At 60.9% G+C, this 13960-nt stretch overlaps 1 protein-coding gene across 6 annotated transcripts in view; it reads right to left on the minus strand.

Annotated features, from left to right (window-relative positions):
- NAV1 (neuron navigator 1) overlaps positions 1 to 13960 on the minus strand; it is a 216699-nt gene that overhangs the window by 145640 nt on the left and 57099 nt on the right. For 5 of the 6 annotated variants that reach the window (XM_082392995.1, XM_082392994.1, XM_082392996.1 and 2 more), the window contains 2 exons: positions 8841 to 9593; positions 4315 to 4418 (listed from right to left, as the gene is read on the minus strand). In XM_082392995.1, the coding sequence (XP_082249121.1) occupies positions 4315 to 4418; positions 8841 to 9562 (826 nt within the window). In that variant the 5' untranslated portion in view covers positions 9563 to 9593. Of the gene's footprint in view, positions 1 to 4314; positions 4419 to 8840; positions 9594 to 12511; positions 12678 to 13960 lie in introns of those variants that run through there. The other variant, XM_082392992.1, reaches the window with a different exon arrangement.

The following is a 13960-nucleotide window of genomic DNA, read 5'->3' on the forward strand; positions in this document are numbered from 1 at the left end:
ATTGCTTTTCGAGCACTCGTGGGTGGTAGTCCCGGGGGACCTGGGCTGCCCAGCCTCTGCTATTTTTGGCCCTCCACTAAAATGGGCCGAATCCACTGCCTGGAGGTGAGCCCCATTCCCAGCCAAATGCTGACATGAGAAGTCCCCCAGGCTCCCCCCTCCCCCTCCCCTCCTCCAAAGAAAGAGAATCCAGATGCCTCCAGTTTTTAGGCACCACACCCCGCTCAGCAGGCTACCCTGGATGACCTCACTGCCTGGCCTCTCTCCCTCTGCGGCCATCCCCGAGCCAGGCCCGCCTCACTGGTCATCTCACAGCCTCTCCGGCCTCCCTCGGTGCCCAGGACCTGGGACGTGTCCCCTGCCCCCAGGGAGGTCACGGCAGGGATGGCCCAGAGCGTGACCTCTGAAGGCTGGGCTCCAATCCTGGCTGGACCACCTTGGGATGTCACCTACCCTCCCGTCACCTGTAAGGTGGGCACATTAGGAATGGCCCTCTCCCCACCCCAGGGCAGCAGCAGGTCACGCCCGGCATGCGCTGAGCGGCTCCCGTGTGCCGGGCAAAGCTTCTCAGCACTTTGCTTGTACGGGTGCACGTTATCCCCACAAAACCCTCGGAAGAAGATGTGGATGTCGTGACACAGGCACAGAGAGACTAGGAACCAGCCCAAGCCTGCACAGCCAGCAAGCAGCAAGGCCGCGATGCCAAGCAAAGGTGTGGGTCCCCACCTCGCCCAGTTGTTGGAAGGACTAGAGGCGCGTAGGGCAGCGCCTGGTTCAGAGGAAGCCCAGTAGAGTCGGCACTGCCATTCAGTGTTATTATTACCTCCTGTCCCAGGTCCTGGAAGCCTGCTTCATCCCAGACGCCTGCTCTGTTTATCCCCGAGCTCTACGCCCCTCCGGCCCTACAGTGGCCCTGACCCACTTGAGCCCTGAGAACACAGCTCATACCGCCTGCCCAGAGCTTGGGCTGTGTTTTCTAGTCAATTGTCTGGGTGTCCTCTCCCCACGGGTGGCTGGCACACAGGCCCGGCTCAGCCCGAAACTCCCCAGAGGGTGGAAACATGAAGCGGGGTCGGGGCGGGGGGGGGGGGGCGGTGTGAACGCAGCATGAAGGACACACGCTTGGGAGGCAGAGGCAGTGGCGTCCCGGGCTTGGCTCAGGTCGCGGGAGGTGGTGGCGGCGACTGGCTCGCGGGGACCGGCTCACCGGCCCGTCCCCTTCCCGCCACCTGGCAGAAGTGAGGGAGACCCAGCTGAGCTTGAATCATGCAACGGGCAGCAGACGGGAAGGCAGGGGGGACCCCGGAAGAGGGTGACCTGGACTCCAATCTTAGTGCTGTGCATCCTCAGACAAGTTGTTTGCATAACCTCTCTGAGCCAAGCTCACTCATCTACAGCAGAGCAATGGTTCCACCTCAGAGCGTGTGTAACGTGCTTACGAAGGACTTTGAGCCTGGTGCCGTGCCTTGCACACAGTAAGTGCTCAATAAATAGTAGTTGGCATCAGCATTTGGTCCTCCCCGCATCTGGGGAGTCAGAGGCAGTGGTCCCAATTTCAGCTCAGCTGCTCACGAACCACGCGTGCTGCCCTGAGCAGGCCATCCTCCCTCCCCGGGCCTCTCTCTCCCCAGCGAAAATGAGGCCGGGTTTGGGTGAAGCTACAGTCTGTTACAGCTTTGACCCCCAGGGTTTTGAGCCCAAGTCCTCTGCAGTCCTGGGAGAGCCTGGTGGGCATGCAGCCACCTGGGGGCCCAGAGCAAACCCTCCCCAAGGGAAGTTCCAGTCTTGCTCCTGCCCTGGGAAGACACACCAGATCTGGAGTTTTCTCTCCCAAACCCACACGACGTGGAAAACTTGATTGTGGCTTAAAGATGGAGTCGACTCAATAACAGAGAGGGATAAGGAGAAATGCAAACAAGCCCAGCGCGAGGCCAGCTCCCGGGCCCCTCAGCCTCGTGTGAGAAGCCTGGCGGGGGCCGGGTGAGGGGGGCTTGTTCCCCGGTGACACGTGGTGTGAGGATGAGAAAAGGTCCCTTCATTCCCTGCCCACTCAGCGCTCACACATGCCACGAAGTGGAAGTGATTAAGACGACTGTGTCGACCTCGGGGCGACCCTTCCGGTCCCTCGCACACGGCCTCACACGTGGGCGCCGGGGACGTCGGCCCTGGCTTCCCCTGACTCTCCAAATTAAGATCCAACGGCGGCCCAGGCACTGTTTGTGCTGACGGCAACCAAGGGGCGCGTCAGCAGGGGACCATTGCCAGGCTCTCCCTGGCACAGCTGGGTGGGCACGGGGAGGGTCAGGGCACCAGCACAGTTGCCCCTACACTGCCTGGGGCAGAGGAGGACAGGGCAGCTGCCGGCGGACGGTGGACGGACACTGGGACAAACGAAGGCCACGCCCAGCACCCTGCTTGGTGGCAAGTCATCATGGGAAATTCTCTTCCGGCTACACAAAGCCGGCTCCCTGGTGGTTTCTTGATTGAATGAGAGAAGTAACAAGTGAGTGAGGCCCTCCTTCCCACCCCCCTTCCTCTCATCTCCTCCATCTCCTCGGGCCCAGAGAACAGGCCCCCCACCCCCACAAAGCACAGGCAGACCCCAAATCTCTCCCCATTCCACCTGTCAAAGAGCTCGGGGTATCCTTGGCCAAGACGGACACCGTGACCACAGCTACAGCCGGAGCACAAGTGGCGCGGGGGCCTTGCCCTCATCCCGGGAGACTTGGGGGAGGCAGGGGGCTCTCTTCTCGCCGTGAAGCCCACCTCCCAAGGCTGCCCTGCACCCCCCCAACAGAGAACCCCTCCCCTGCCATCCACCAGACACTTCCCATCTAGCTGGTGAGTGGGGTCCTGCCAGCCGACCAGCCCGGGGCTCCCGGGGCCAGCGTGCGCGGATGTTAGTGTGAAATTCCTCTCCGCGCTCATGGCATGGCGACGGTGAGCGGGCGCCTGGGTAGCCGGAGGCCATCAGGCCCTAATGATGTGGCACACACATAAGGAAGCCATTACACTCGCAACACTGCAGATGCAAAAATAGAGCTTGCATAGTTTCCTGGTTACCGCATCCTAACACTCATGGGCTTTTGGTGCCAGCGAACTGAGGTCTCCTTCTGTCCCTGCAGCGCCCTGCTTCCCCTGTGCCTGCACCGCTGTGGAAGCACGCGGCTTGCTTTCTAGACGCCCGTCTCTGCCCCACGACCCCCCTCCGCAGGGCTTGCCGTGGAAGGGGGCCTGCTGCTGCTCCCACCACTGCCGGGGACCAGGCCGGCAGAGGGCTCAACAGGGACCCCGGCCACCTGCCCTGCAGGGAAGGCAGGAGTGGCCACCACCAGTGTCTGGTGACTTCAGGGTCAGGCTGTGCTCTAAGCCCCAGTTTTGCCCACTGTTAGCAGGGCCCTGAGATGAAGCTGTAAGACAAATCCTGTGGACCACCGCAGCTTTGCCAAAAGCAAGTTCATTCCTGTCTTGGGGCAAGCCCCCCTGCTGGGAACGAAAGGATGGAGCTGGTTCCCGGAGCCTCACGTACCTCTGGGGTGACCACAGCCATTCTCTGGGGATTTTTTTTTTAATATCGCAAGAAAATCAACACACACACTCAAGCCCTGCTAAGAGTTTAGAATCGGACCCCTTTAGAACCCAACCCCCGGCCCATGAGGCATTCACTCACCCCTCACCATCCCTCCATCCAGAGACCCCCCCCACTGGGCACCTGCCGAGGCCAGAGGAGGGACGGGCCCTGGGAACGGCCGTGTCCCTGCCCTCGGGGGAGACCAGCGAGTCGAGTTCTGGGGGTCCTCTTGGCAAGGCTCACATTCTGCTTCCCAAGGTGCGTTAGCGGCATGACACGCATTGGGGGCAGGTGTGACTACAGGAGGCCACAGGGAAGTGACCTGCAAGGGAGTGGCGGTTAGAAGTGGTCCTGGGGGAGGGGCGGATGTCGGGCCGTTGGGCAGGGGGCCCTGGACTGCCTGCCAGGTGCCCAGCACCTCCTCTGTTCCGGGCGGGGCTCGGACCTGGCTCTCGGTTGTCAGTCTCCCAGCTTGTTACCTTCTGTCACGGCCTCAGCGACACCCACCCCGGGCGTTGGATACGCAGGGTGCCCGCTGGTTACGCTGCTGCCCTGACCTTGCAGTGCTCCTGGGTCTGGCGGACCGACCCTGCGTCGAGTCGGGCACAGCACGGGCGCAAAGCGCAACTGACATGCTGGTGCCCGGCTGTCAAGCGGGGCCACTTCTCCCCTGTGGGCAGTGAGGAGAGTTCTGGCCCAGGGCGCCCCCCACCAGGAGGAGGGCTCGCCCCCGGAGTACTTACCCACGCACGAGAGGCTCTCCTCAGTCCTGCTGGGGGGGCCGGAGTAGCCGTCAGCAGCCCAGCTGCCCTGGCGGAGGGGGCCGGGCTCCGGGTCGGTCTGGGCCCTGCGGGAAAGAGAACGGTGGTCACTCACAGCGGAGGCCGCCCTGGCCTCGAGCCTCTCCCCTTGGAGGTCGGTTCTTCCCCTGTGGTGCTCTGCCCCCTGCCCTGGGCCAGGCCCCCCCAATGGGCACATGTGTGCCCCTTCCCCTGGCAGGCAGCGGGCCTTCTAGGCAAAGTTAGGCCAGGGGCAGGGGTGGGGGCACCCGAGGGCAGGGGGCCACCTGTTGCCAGTCACCCTTCAGGGTCCCCGAGTACCCATGAACGTGAATCACCCCCGCAGGGTGGAGGGACCCCAGGTAACTCGGGCTCGCGGCCTGTGTCCTGCCCACAGGCTGCCCTGTGCACCCACGCGAGGGGCTCCGTCTGCAGCTGAGGCCACTGGCCCATTGAGAGAGCCCAGGGGGCCCGGCCCCCAGCGTCCAGGCAGCGAGGAGGTCGGAGGAGGAGGAGGGACGGGCTAGGCTGGGGTCACCTCGACTCCCGGGGGGCCGAGTCCTCGCTGGGCCTGCTGTGGCAGCAGGAAGGAAGGGCGAGGTCTCTGGGCCCCATCTCCCAAGTGCACACAGGCCTCCGAGCACAAGCCCAACTGTGCAATCGCTCCCAGGAACAAAGGCTCTAGGAGCTTTTATTATAGGCAATTACCCAGGCTCTCCAAGCCGGCCGCCTGCCCCGCCCGCGTCTGCTGCTAAATGGACCCTTTGGCAGCTTGGTGCGGGGGGGGGACACTGTGTGGCAGGAGGAGGAATCGATGCCTGGCCTGGGCCAGGCGGTGGGGGGCGGGGGGGGTGGCGGTGGGGGTGAACCTGCCTCCCTCTCTCTCTCTAGTCTTGACCGTTTCCGGCACCGAGACGGCCGGGACTCTGGCTGTGTATACACGCAGAGCAGGCCTCTCCCCTCTGGGCCTCACTGGGTCACGGGGCGGAAGAGATGCCCTCGAGGCCCGGATCAGCCTGAGAGTTCAGGGCTGTGGGAGGTGTTTGCCGGCTCTCAAAGCCACGCAGGCAGCTGGGAGCCCTTGACGGTCTGCAGGCCCCTGCTCCGGGGATGGGGACGAGCAGGGTGGGGGAACTCAGAGGAAGCAGGAGACCCCGTTGCCCTGAAAAGGATGGGGTCACTCGCCATGGGCTACTGTCAGTTAAATGTCGAGGGGCCAAAGAAAAACTAGAATTGCTAGGTTTCTTCAAAGAAATGAGCATAAACCTGGGTTTTTAAAATAAGGGATGTTGGGACTTCCCTGGTGGTGTAGTGGTTAAGAATCCGCCTGCCAATGCAGGGGACACAGGTTCGAGCCCTGGTCCGGGAAGATCCCACATGCCGCGGAGCAACTAAGCCCGTGCGCCACAACTACTGAGCCTGCGCTCTAGAGCCCGTGAGCCACAACTACTGAGCCCACGTGCCACAACTACAGAAGCCTGCGCGCCTAGAGCCTGTGCTCCGCAACAAAGAGAAGCCACTGCAATGAGAAGCCCGTGCACAGCAAAGAAGAGTAGCCCGCATGCAGCAATGAAGACCTAACGCAGCCAAAAATTAAATAAATAAATAAATAAATAAATAATGCAGTGTATGGGGGGAGAAAGGGGATTCTAGGCCATGCAGAAACATTTCACTGAATAACGTCACACACATAAAGAGCTAAGCACCGTCTGACCCTGAGTGGGCAGGCAGGAACCATGGCTACAAACAGGAAGACCTTGCTGTAGTGCTGACTACCGCCATAATTGTGAGCAAGGGCGAGTGAGGGGCACACGGGCCGCAGCCCCCATCCAGGGTCAGTGAGGAAGCAGCCTCAGCTGCTCCGACCTCAGGAGCTGCACACTTCTACCTCCTCTTCCTGTATCTCCCCTGCAGGGCCAGGCCCCCGTGTCCCCTCCCTTCCCAGCCGGAATGGACAGCACCATCTATGCCGGACATTGTTTGGAGGTTGAACCAGAGAGAAGAAAACCAACGAGCCGACACTCCTGACAGCGTTAACTGCACCCTCCTAACTGGGGTCTGAGTGAAGGCCACCCGGGACAGAAGGGGAAAACCCTTGGGGAAAGGAACCCCTGCTGGGGCTCTTCTCCCAGAGGGCAGAGGGCAGTGAGGGCGGAGATCTGAGGGAAGCAGACGGCCCTGAGCAGACCGAAGGGCGTTTTGCGCCTTCTCTGTCCCGGGAGCAGGGGTGCCCAAAGGGAGGCTGTACCTTGTCGTGGGGAAGGGCCGCACCCAGAGGCGCTGGCTGAGGAGACAGGGAGGACACCTGCTGGATTCGTTCCCCGGAGAAGCAGGTCAGGCAGGAGCGGCCTGGGGACAGGGAGTGGAGCCCGACAACCCTGGCTTCTGCAATGGGCTGGAGCTTTGCAGAGGCCAAGGTGCAGGGCGCAGGGGTAAGTTTCCATGAAAAGAGGCTGTCTGTGACCCTAGGGGGCCTATGGCACGTCCTTGCCGGGGTGGCCCAGCCCGGCACTCAGCAGAGGTGCCCACGGCTCTCACCTATTGCCTCTGGGGTGTCCTTGGTCCCAGTCTTCCCCTGCCCAAACCACAACCTCCTGCAACCCTAACCCCGGGGCCTAAAAGGTGCAGGTCTAGGAGGCAGGACGGTGAAGACCCCTGCCGAGGTGGTGCAACGCTTTTCTGTTTAAAACACGAGGAGGCAACAGATGTTTGCTGAGCGGAGGAAACCCGTCCGTTCAGGTCACATTGAGACATTCAGAGTAAAAAGTCCTGAACTTTTTGGAGGATGTCAGATTCTACATCTGCCAGGGGGCTCGTAGGGTAGATAATGTAAAATCTTGAACAGCTGAATGCCTAGACATCTTTCCCCCAAAGATGGATTCAACAGGAAGGAACTCAGGGAGGAGAAGGAAGTCCCAGAGTCCGCAGGGAAGCAGGTCAGGGCTGGGAAGGGACCAGTCCCAGGAAGGTGTCTGATCAGCTTAAGAATGGAAGTCCAGGAGGTCACGGGGAAGAAGTGTCAGGTGTGCCGGGCAGAAGGGGTGCTCCGAGGGGCAGGGGTCCCCGGGGGAGGCCTGCTCCGGTCGTGGGGTAGCTGGGATTCCTGCAGTGCCAGGAAGCTCACTGCCAGTGGGTAATTTGTGAGCCTCTCTAGTTGCTGGAAAGTTCTTCCTCCTGAGCTTCAAGAGTCTCTCTACCTTCTAAGCACCATGACGTGGATTCAGGGCGTTGGAGCCGCACCAAGTGAATCTAAGTCAGCTTACAACACGACAACCCTTCACGTCTTTCAAAACAGCTCTCAGACCCTCTCTCAGCCTTCTTCTTCCAAAGCAAGCTGCTTCGGCTCCGTTAAACATTCCTGTAACACCTTTTCGGATCCCTCACCGACCCGTCCGTCTTCTTCTCCATGTATTTTCGTGCACCAACGTCCTTTTAAACTGTGGAGTTCGTAACTGAATGCAGTGCTCTGGAGGAGATGGGACATGCTCTGGAGGAGGTGGGACATGCAGACGAGGTGTTGGGGCCCAGCTGTCTGTTACGTGGTGAAAGGGAGCCCAAGACCTTTCAGGGATCAAGTCACACCCTTGGCTTCGAGGGAAAGGTGCAGCTCCCCTCACCAACCCCAGCCACTCCAGCCTGGGAGACGCAGTGTCCAGGGAGCGTCTCCACCCAAACCGTGGGAGAGCTTGTCCTCGAATCAGCACAGAGAGAAAACCCAGGATGTTCGGTTAGTCAGGAAGGCACTTCCTTTGCATTTGAACATCTCTAACCCGTGTCATACTTAGGAATGAGAATGTCGCTTACTTAAGGTGGCCATTTCAGTAAAGAGTTATATTTTTATTAAAGAACCACAGTTGACGGAGGCATTTTTCTGTGCTCTCCACTTGTGGTGTCTGAAGAAAGCAGGACAGGCTAGCTTGTTAACCATGCTGGCATGAACGGTGGCCTGGCCACTGCCGACGGTGGTGACGTGGCCCAATGTGACCTCGTCAGACAGAAGCACGTCTGAGCGCCCTGGGGACAGATACGCACAGGCAGTGTGGCAAGTGGAGGGAGAGGCAGCAGACAGGAAGATGCAGGGCATCAGTGGGGGCGGCCAGGGGGGCCATGGGGACTTCAGTGACCACAGACTGGAGGCACAGCCCGTCACGTGCTCTCAGTCTAACTCAGTGGTGGCAGCTGTCCCACTGGTGAGTTGGGTGAGACCGACCTGCCTACCCGCCTACCCAGGTAACTGGCTCTTCAGCACCCACGGCACCCTGACGCACGGCCGCGTTGGGGGCACCCTCCTTCTGAGCCTCTTTCTGGCGGCGTCTCCAGAGTCCGGTCCGGGTCCCCCTGTTAAGGTCCTAACCCCGCCCCAGCTCTCTAGTCCCCGCCCACCTTCTATTCTCTCCACCAGCCCCCCTCCCCTCCGCGGGCTCCGTCCCTCCCCACCCCACCCCCACCCCCACCCCCGACCCCCCGCCTCCGCCCGCTCTGCAGCTCACCTGTAGCGGAAGGGGGCCACGGTAGCTGTGACAGGCTGACTCTGCTGATGGACGGAGGAGAAGCTGATGGCCCCCGGGGCGGGCGGCGGGCGTGCGCTCCGCACGGGGCTGCAGACTGGGGAGCGCGGCCCCGAAGCTGCCCGGGCATCAGGCTCCGAAGACCTGGGGCCCCCAGAACTTTTGTAGGGTACATCTCTTTGATCTTTTCCTGGGTGGTTAGATGGCTTTCGACCTTCGGGAGCCCCTGGTACTTGAGTTTCTCCAGGAGAACTGGTCCGGGAGGGGCTCCTGCCCCGGGTCTGGCGGGTCAGAATCCCTTCCTGGGCCACCCTCTTCTTTCCCTGGGTGCCCTTCGTCTCCCCAACGCTTCTGGACCCAGCCCGGCTGGAGAGGGCTGCTTTGGGGGTCGCCCTGGGACTGCTCCAGGGGGAGCAGGCGAGGCCTTCAGCCCCCTCAGCCGACTCCCTCGCCGCCCCAGAGGCCTTGGGGGAGCCTCTCCCCCGGGAGGCCTTGGGAGACGAGCCTCTGGAAGGGCCCCCCGCCTTGCCCAGCCTTGGGGAGGCCGCCCGCTGCGGGCTCAGGGCCAGGCCGGCCTGGTGCGGCCGCAGCCGGGGAGAGGCGGCCGGTGTATGAATCCTGGTCTGGGAAGCAGCTCGAGGCACAGGGATGGACGAGGCGTAGTGAGGGCGGCCGGAAGAGTTCACACTGGCCGTCCCGTCCATGGTCAGCAAGGCTGGCGGCAGGGCTACTGTGCTGCAGAGAGAATGGGGACAGTTAGGCGGTGCCCTAGGGAAGGGGCACTGGACTCCCGAGGTCACATCCTGACTCGGTCTCGGGCTACCCGCCCAGCTCGAGGCGAACCCCTCTACCTCCTGCAAACACACACGTGAAAGTGCCTGGGGATCGTAATGCCCTGTACAAACGGGGTAATCTGACCTTGACTCCGTTCCTGTCCACCGATCAGGGCCAGACTCCCCTCCCACAGCCCCTTCCTTCTTGGATGTCTCATTGTACCTGAGTCTAGAATGTTCTGCCCACGGTGAACCGACTCCCTGTGCCCCCAGCCTGCTTCTGCCACCTGCCCCTTTCCCTGACGCCCGGCTCTCCCCCAGGACACCTCTCCAGCGGAGTGTAATCTCCCAGATCCCACCGGGCCCGAAGGCAGGGCAGCCCATCACAGTTACAGATGCTAAACGTGTACCCCCGCCCTGGCCAGGCCCCTGCCACCTGGCTCACACCACCTCTGTCACTGACGCCACCCCTCCTGGTCCCTCCCCACCATCCCCACCCACCCACTCTGCCCCTGGAGATGTGGGCACCCAGCTCACAGCCTTTCTTTCTAGACCCTTCCCTACCCACCTCCTGACCTGGCCGAACTGACCTCCGCCCCTTCCTCCGGTCTCAGAGGAGAGTGTCCCGTCCCGAGACAAAGGCAGATGCCTCCAGGCACCCCCCTGCCACCTGATCCTTCTCTTCTGGACCCCGATCTATGAATTACCCCGTCTTTCTCACGTATCCTTGACCAGCTTCCCCTCCCCGCCATGTTAATGAATGAATTAATTGATCTATTAATGGCTTTCATTTCAAAGGGAATTCGAAGCCGGCTACAAAGACACGCAAAATCAACTCCAGATGAAACAGTTCCACGTAGAAAATGAAATCATGAAAGAATGTGCAGAACATATGCATGGATGGTCTCATAATTTTGTTGTGGGAAAGGTCTTTATAGCATCACATCAAAGGTAGGAATCATAAAGGAAAACACTGATAGATTTCAGTTCATAAAAATTAAAATCCCTGTATGGACAGAAAAGCCCTTTCCAAAGATTCAAACCATGAATAAACTGTAAATATACTCGCAACATATATAAGAGACAAGGAGTTAATAATACCTTTACATACAGGGAGCTCTACCAAATCAATCAAAAGCAAACACCCTGTAGAGGAAGGGGTCAAAGGGTTGAACAAGAAATTCATAAAATAATAAATACATTCGGCCAGAACATAACAAAAACAAAGGGCGTCATTAAAATTGAAGAGATGAAAATTAAATAAGTTATCACTGGTTGCTGTCAAATTTACTATCTCTTAGAAAATTATAATTTCCAGTCTTGGTATGAGTGCAGGACCACAGGGCCCTGACACACGGCCGTGGGCACAGCCCCAGATCCAGAAACTTATCCTTGGGGAATGACGACAGATGTAAGCAAATGTCTATACGAGGAGGATACTCGCGGTGACTGGGGTGGAGATGGAGACCGGGGACACTGGCACAGAGGAAAGGCCACCAGAGCGTGGCCGGTCCACCTGAGGCCGCCGGGATGTGCCCTTCCCTGCTGTGCAGAGAGCTGCTGGCCACAGCACAGACCACAAGCTAAACGGAGACCCCGAAGCCAGCGGAGACCCTCGAACGTTGATGGATTTATAGGACTAAGCTTGAAATGACCGTGGGAGTCTGGCTGCTCTGCTGACAGATGGAGTAATTTCCAAGAGACCCAGAAATGCCATGAACCCTCCCCCTTTCCTCTACTTTGCATGTCCATGACTTGGTACCAGTACTGGATGAAGTGAAGCCCCCCACCTCCTCTGGCACAGAAGGAAGGCAAAGCCCGGTGTGACCAGGGGGCCACAGCCGGCTGCCCCACCACCAGTGTCTGCCCATCACCTGGACCCACAGGGCATCATGTCCAAGGCTCGCCTGACCTCACTTCTGCCTCGTGTACCCCGACCACCCACCAGCCACAGCCTGGAAGGACACTCTGAGTGGCCCCCCGCCTGCCCACAGTCTCTCCTGCAGGGCCTGCTGTGTCCCCAGCCCCAGCAGGCCCAGGATGGCCCTACAGGAGGGCCTGGAAAGTGCTTTCGTAAAGGCACTCAGAGGGCGTCAGGCAGGTGCTGCCTGCAGCTGTGAGAATTCCAGTCAATGTCTTAGCCTTTCCACGCCCAGTCTGCAAAATGAGGGTGGGATAAAACCTAGAAACCACAGTCGGGTGGGGAAAGAGGGAGTCTTTAAGTCAAGAAGAGGACACCGTGCCTCAGCCTGGCCTCAGGACCTGCAGTAGAACCTTCCCCGTGGAGCTGAGAGCAGGTTTGCTCTGTCACCCCTTTTAGCCACCGCCCCAGCGATCAGCTCCACGCGTCTCTGACGATGCCTCGTAGGACCAGAGGCCCAAGTGCGGACCTGCTCACAGGCTCACGTGGACCTGAGCGGCTGACTTTGGCCTTGAACACAGAGCTGAGCCACACGCTGACCAGCAGGGCCAGCCAGCTGACCACCTATGAGCAGGGCCCCAGACCACAGCTCTGCATTTCAGCATCCCCAAGTTCAGTCCTGCACAGGCGGGCACGGTGCCACATGACCCGCTGCCGCTTCTCCCCGCAACCCCAATGGGGGCACAAAGCCACGTGGTGCCCCAGACCACCCCTTCTGGGAGCCGTATCTGTGAGAGAACCCGGAACTGCATCCTGGCTCTGCCCGCGTCTCTCCTGGGAGCCCCGTCCCACCCGGGTGGTGCTGCCCACGAGCCCCACTCACCTGCATTGTCCTCGGCGCACCCCCAGCTCCCCTCGATCAGACCCTCCCCTCCCCGCATGCAGGAGCCCCTGCCTCTGGGCCTGGCCGGGTTTCCAGCCAGAGAGCCCTGAGGCCGTGGAGGCTGCCTCTTCCTCACTTGCTAACGGAGCAGATGCAGTTGCTGCTTTCACTCCGTCACCATTTTTTCCAAAGCTCGATGGGAAGAGGATTTAAACTGGTCCAGTGGCAGGTCACGCCTGGGCAAGGGTGGGGATCGAGGAGGAAGACCCCGGGGTTACGGGTCTCCAGCAGGGGGCGGGGGCTGGGGAAGAAAGAGGAGAGATGTTCTTGAGGGTGGGCTCCTGAACCCCGAGGACAAAGGTGCCTCCATGGCACCCGAGCTGCGTTCTACATGGACCAAATGATCTGGGGGACTCGCGTGCCCGCCCCGGGCTCAGGCTCTCCTCCTGGGAAATGAGGGGACCCCCCCCCCCTGCCTCCCTGATGCCCCGCTTCCTGTCTAGAGCAGGCTGGATAAGGGACGGGGGTGAAGAGGTGCGCCGTACCGGCCCCTGTCCTGGTTCTCAGCGCCCGACAGAGACGTCCCGGAGAAGCAGGACGGGCTGTCTCTGGGGCAGGGCTCTGTTCCAGCCACGGTGCTCGGCTGTGAGCGCTGCTCGCCCCTCGGCATGCCTCCCACACGTCTGGGGAGCCTCAAGGGCAGGAGTGGCGGGGCTGGCCGTGGACGCAAGGAGCCCGCTTCCTGCCGTGTGTGCGCGTGCGTGCGTGTGCGTGCATGTGCGTGCGCGTACGCGCGTGCGTGCGCGCGTGCGCGTGTGGGGCGTCGGGGCTCCTACCAGGTCCCCTGCCCCTAAACACGCCCTTTCTGCTCTTCCTCCCTCCGAGTGCCCTGATCTGAAGTTTCACGCCACCTCGGTGAGCGGACTGAAGCCTCGGGGGTCGCTTAGCGCTCTCGTTCTGGGGTCCTCATCACAAAGCTCGTTGCGGCCACACAAGGACCCACAGCAGGACCCCTGTTTTCGCCGACCGTGGTGCCGGGGACCCCCGAGGGCTGAGCCCCGGGTTCTGCTCTCAAGGAGTTAAGTCTGCCCGGGAGGAAACACGGCCACCCTCACCACGGCACGGGCGTCGTGCGGACGGACGCGAAACCAAGCGCCGTGGGGAGCGTGTGTCACAGTCTGCAGATGAGGCGGGACCTGGGAGGCTTCAGGAGGAGGCAGCAGCGGGGTCGGGGCCGGGCGGGGGCGGTTTCGGGTCTGGGGAGCAGAGGGTGGGATGGCTGCTCCCGAAGCCCACGGGATGCCGGCGCCCCTACAGCCCCTGTTCTCCAAAGAGACTCTGGTGGGTGGTGAGTAAAGTGATGGGTCCAAAGCTTGTTTGCTGATGGTGTGACCTCAGGCAACTTCCATAACCTCTGCTTCCTCATCTGTGACAGGAGGCTGAGACTAGACCTGCCTCTCAGGGTTGCTTTGGAGATTAAGTTACTTACAAGCGTGAAGTGCTTAGAACAGCGCCTGACAACTAGTAAGGGCTACGATCGCGTGGACAAGGCTCCCAGCGATGGAGACGGGGCCGCCTGGCCTCC

The sequence above is a fragment of the Balaenoptera borealis genome, assembly GCF_965194805.1.
Source record: "Balaenoptera borealis genome assembly, chromosome: 1".
Lineage (NCBI taxonomy): Eukaryota > Metazoa > Chordata > Mammalia > Artiodactyla > Balaenopteridae > Balaenoptera > Balaenoptera borealis.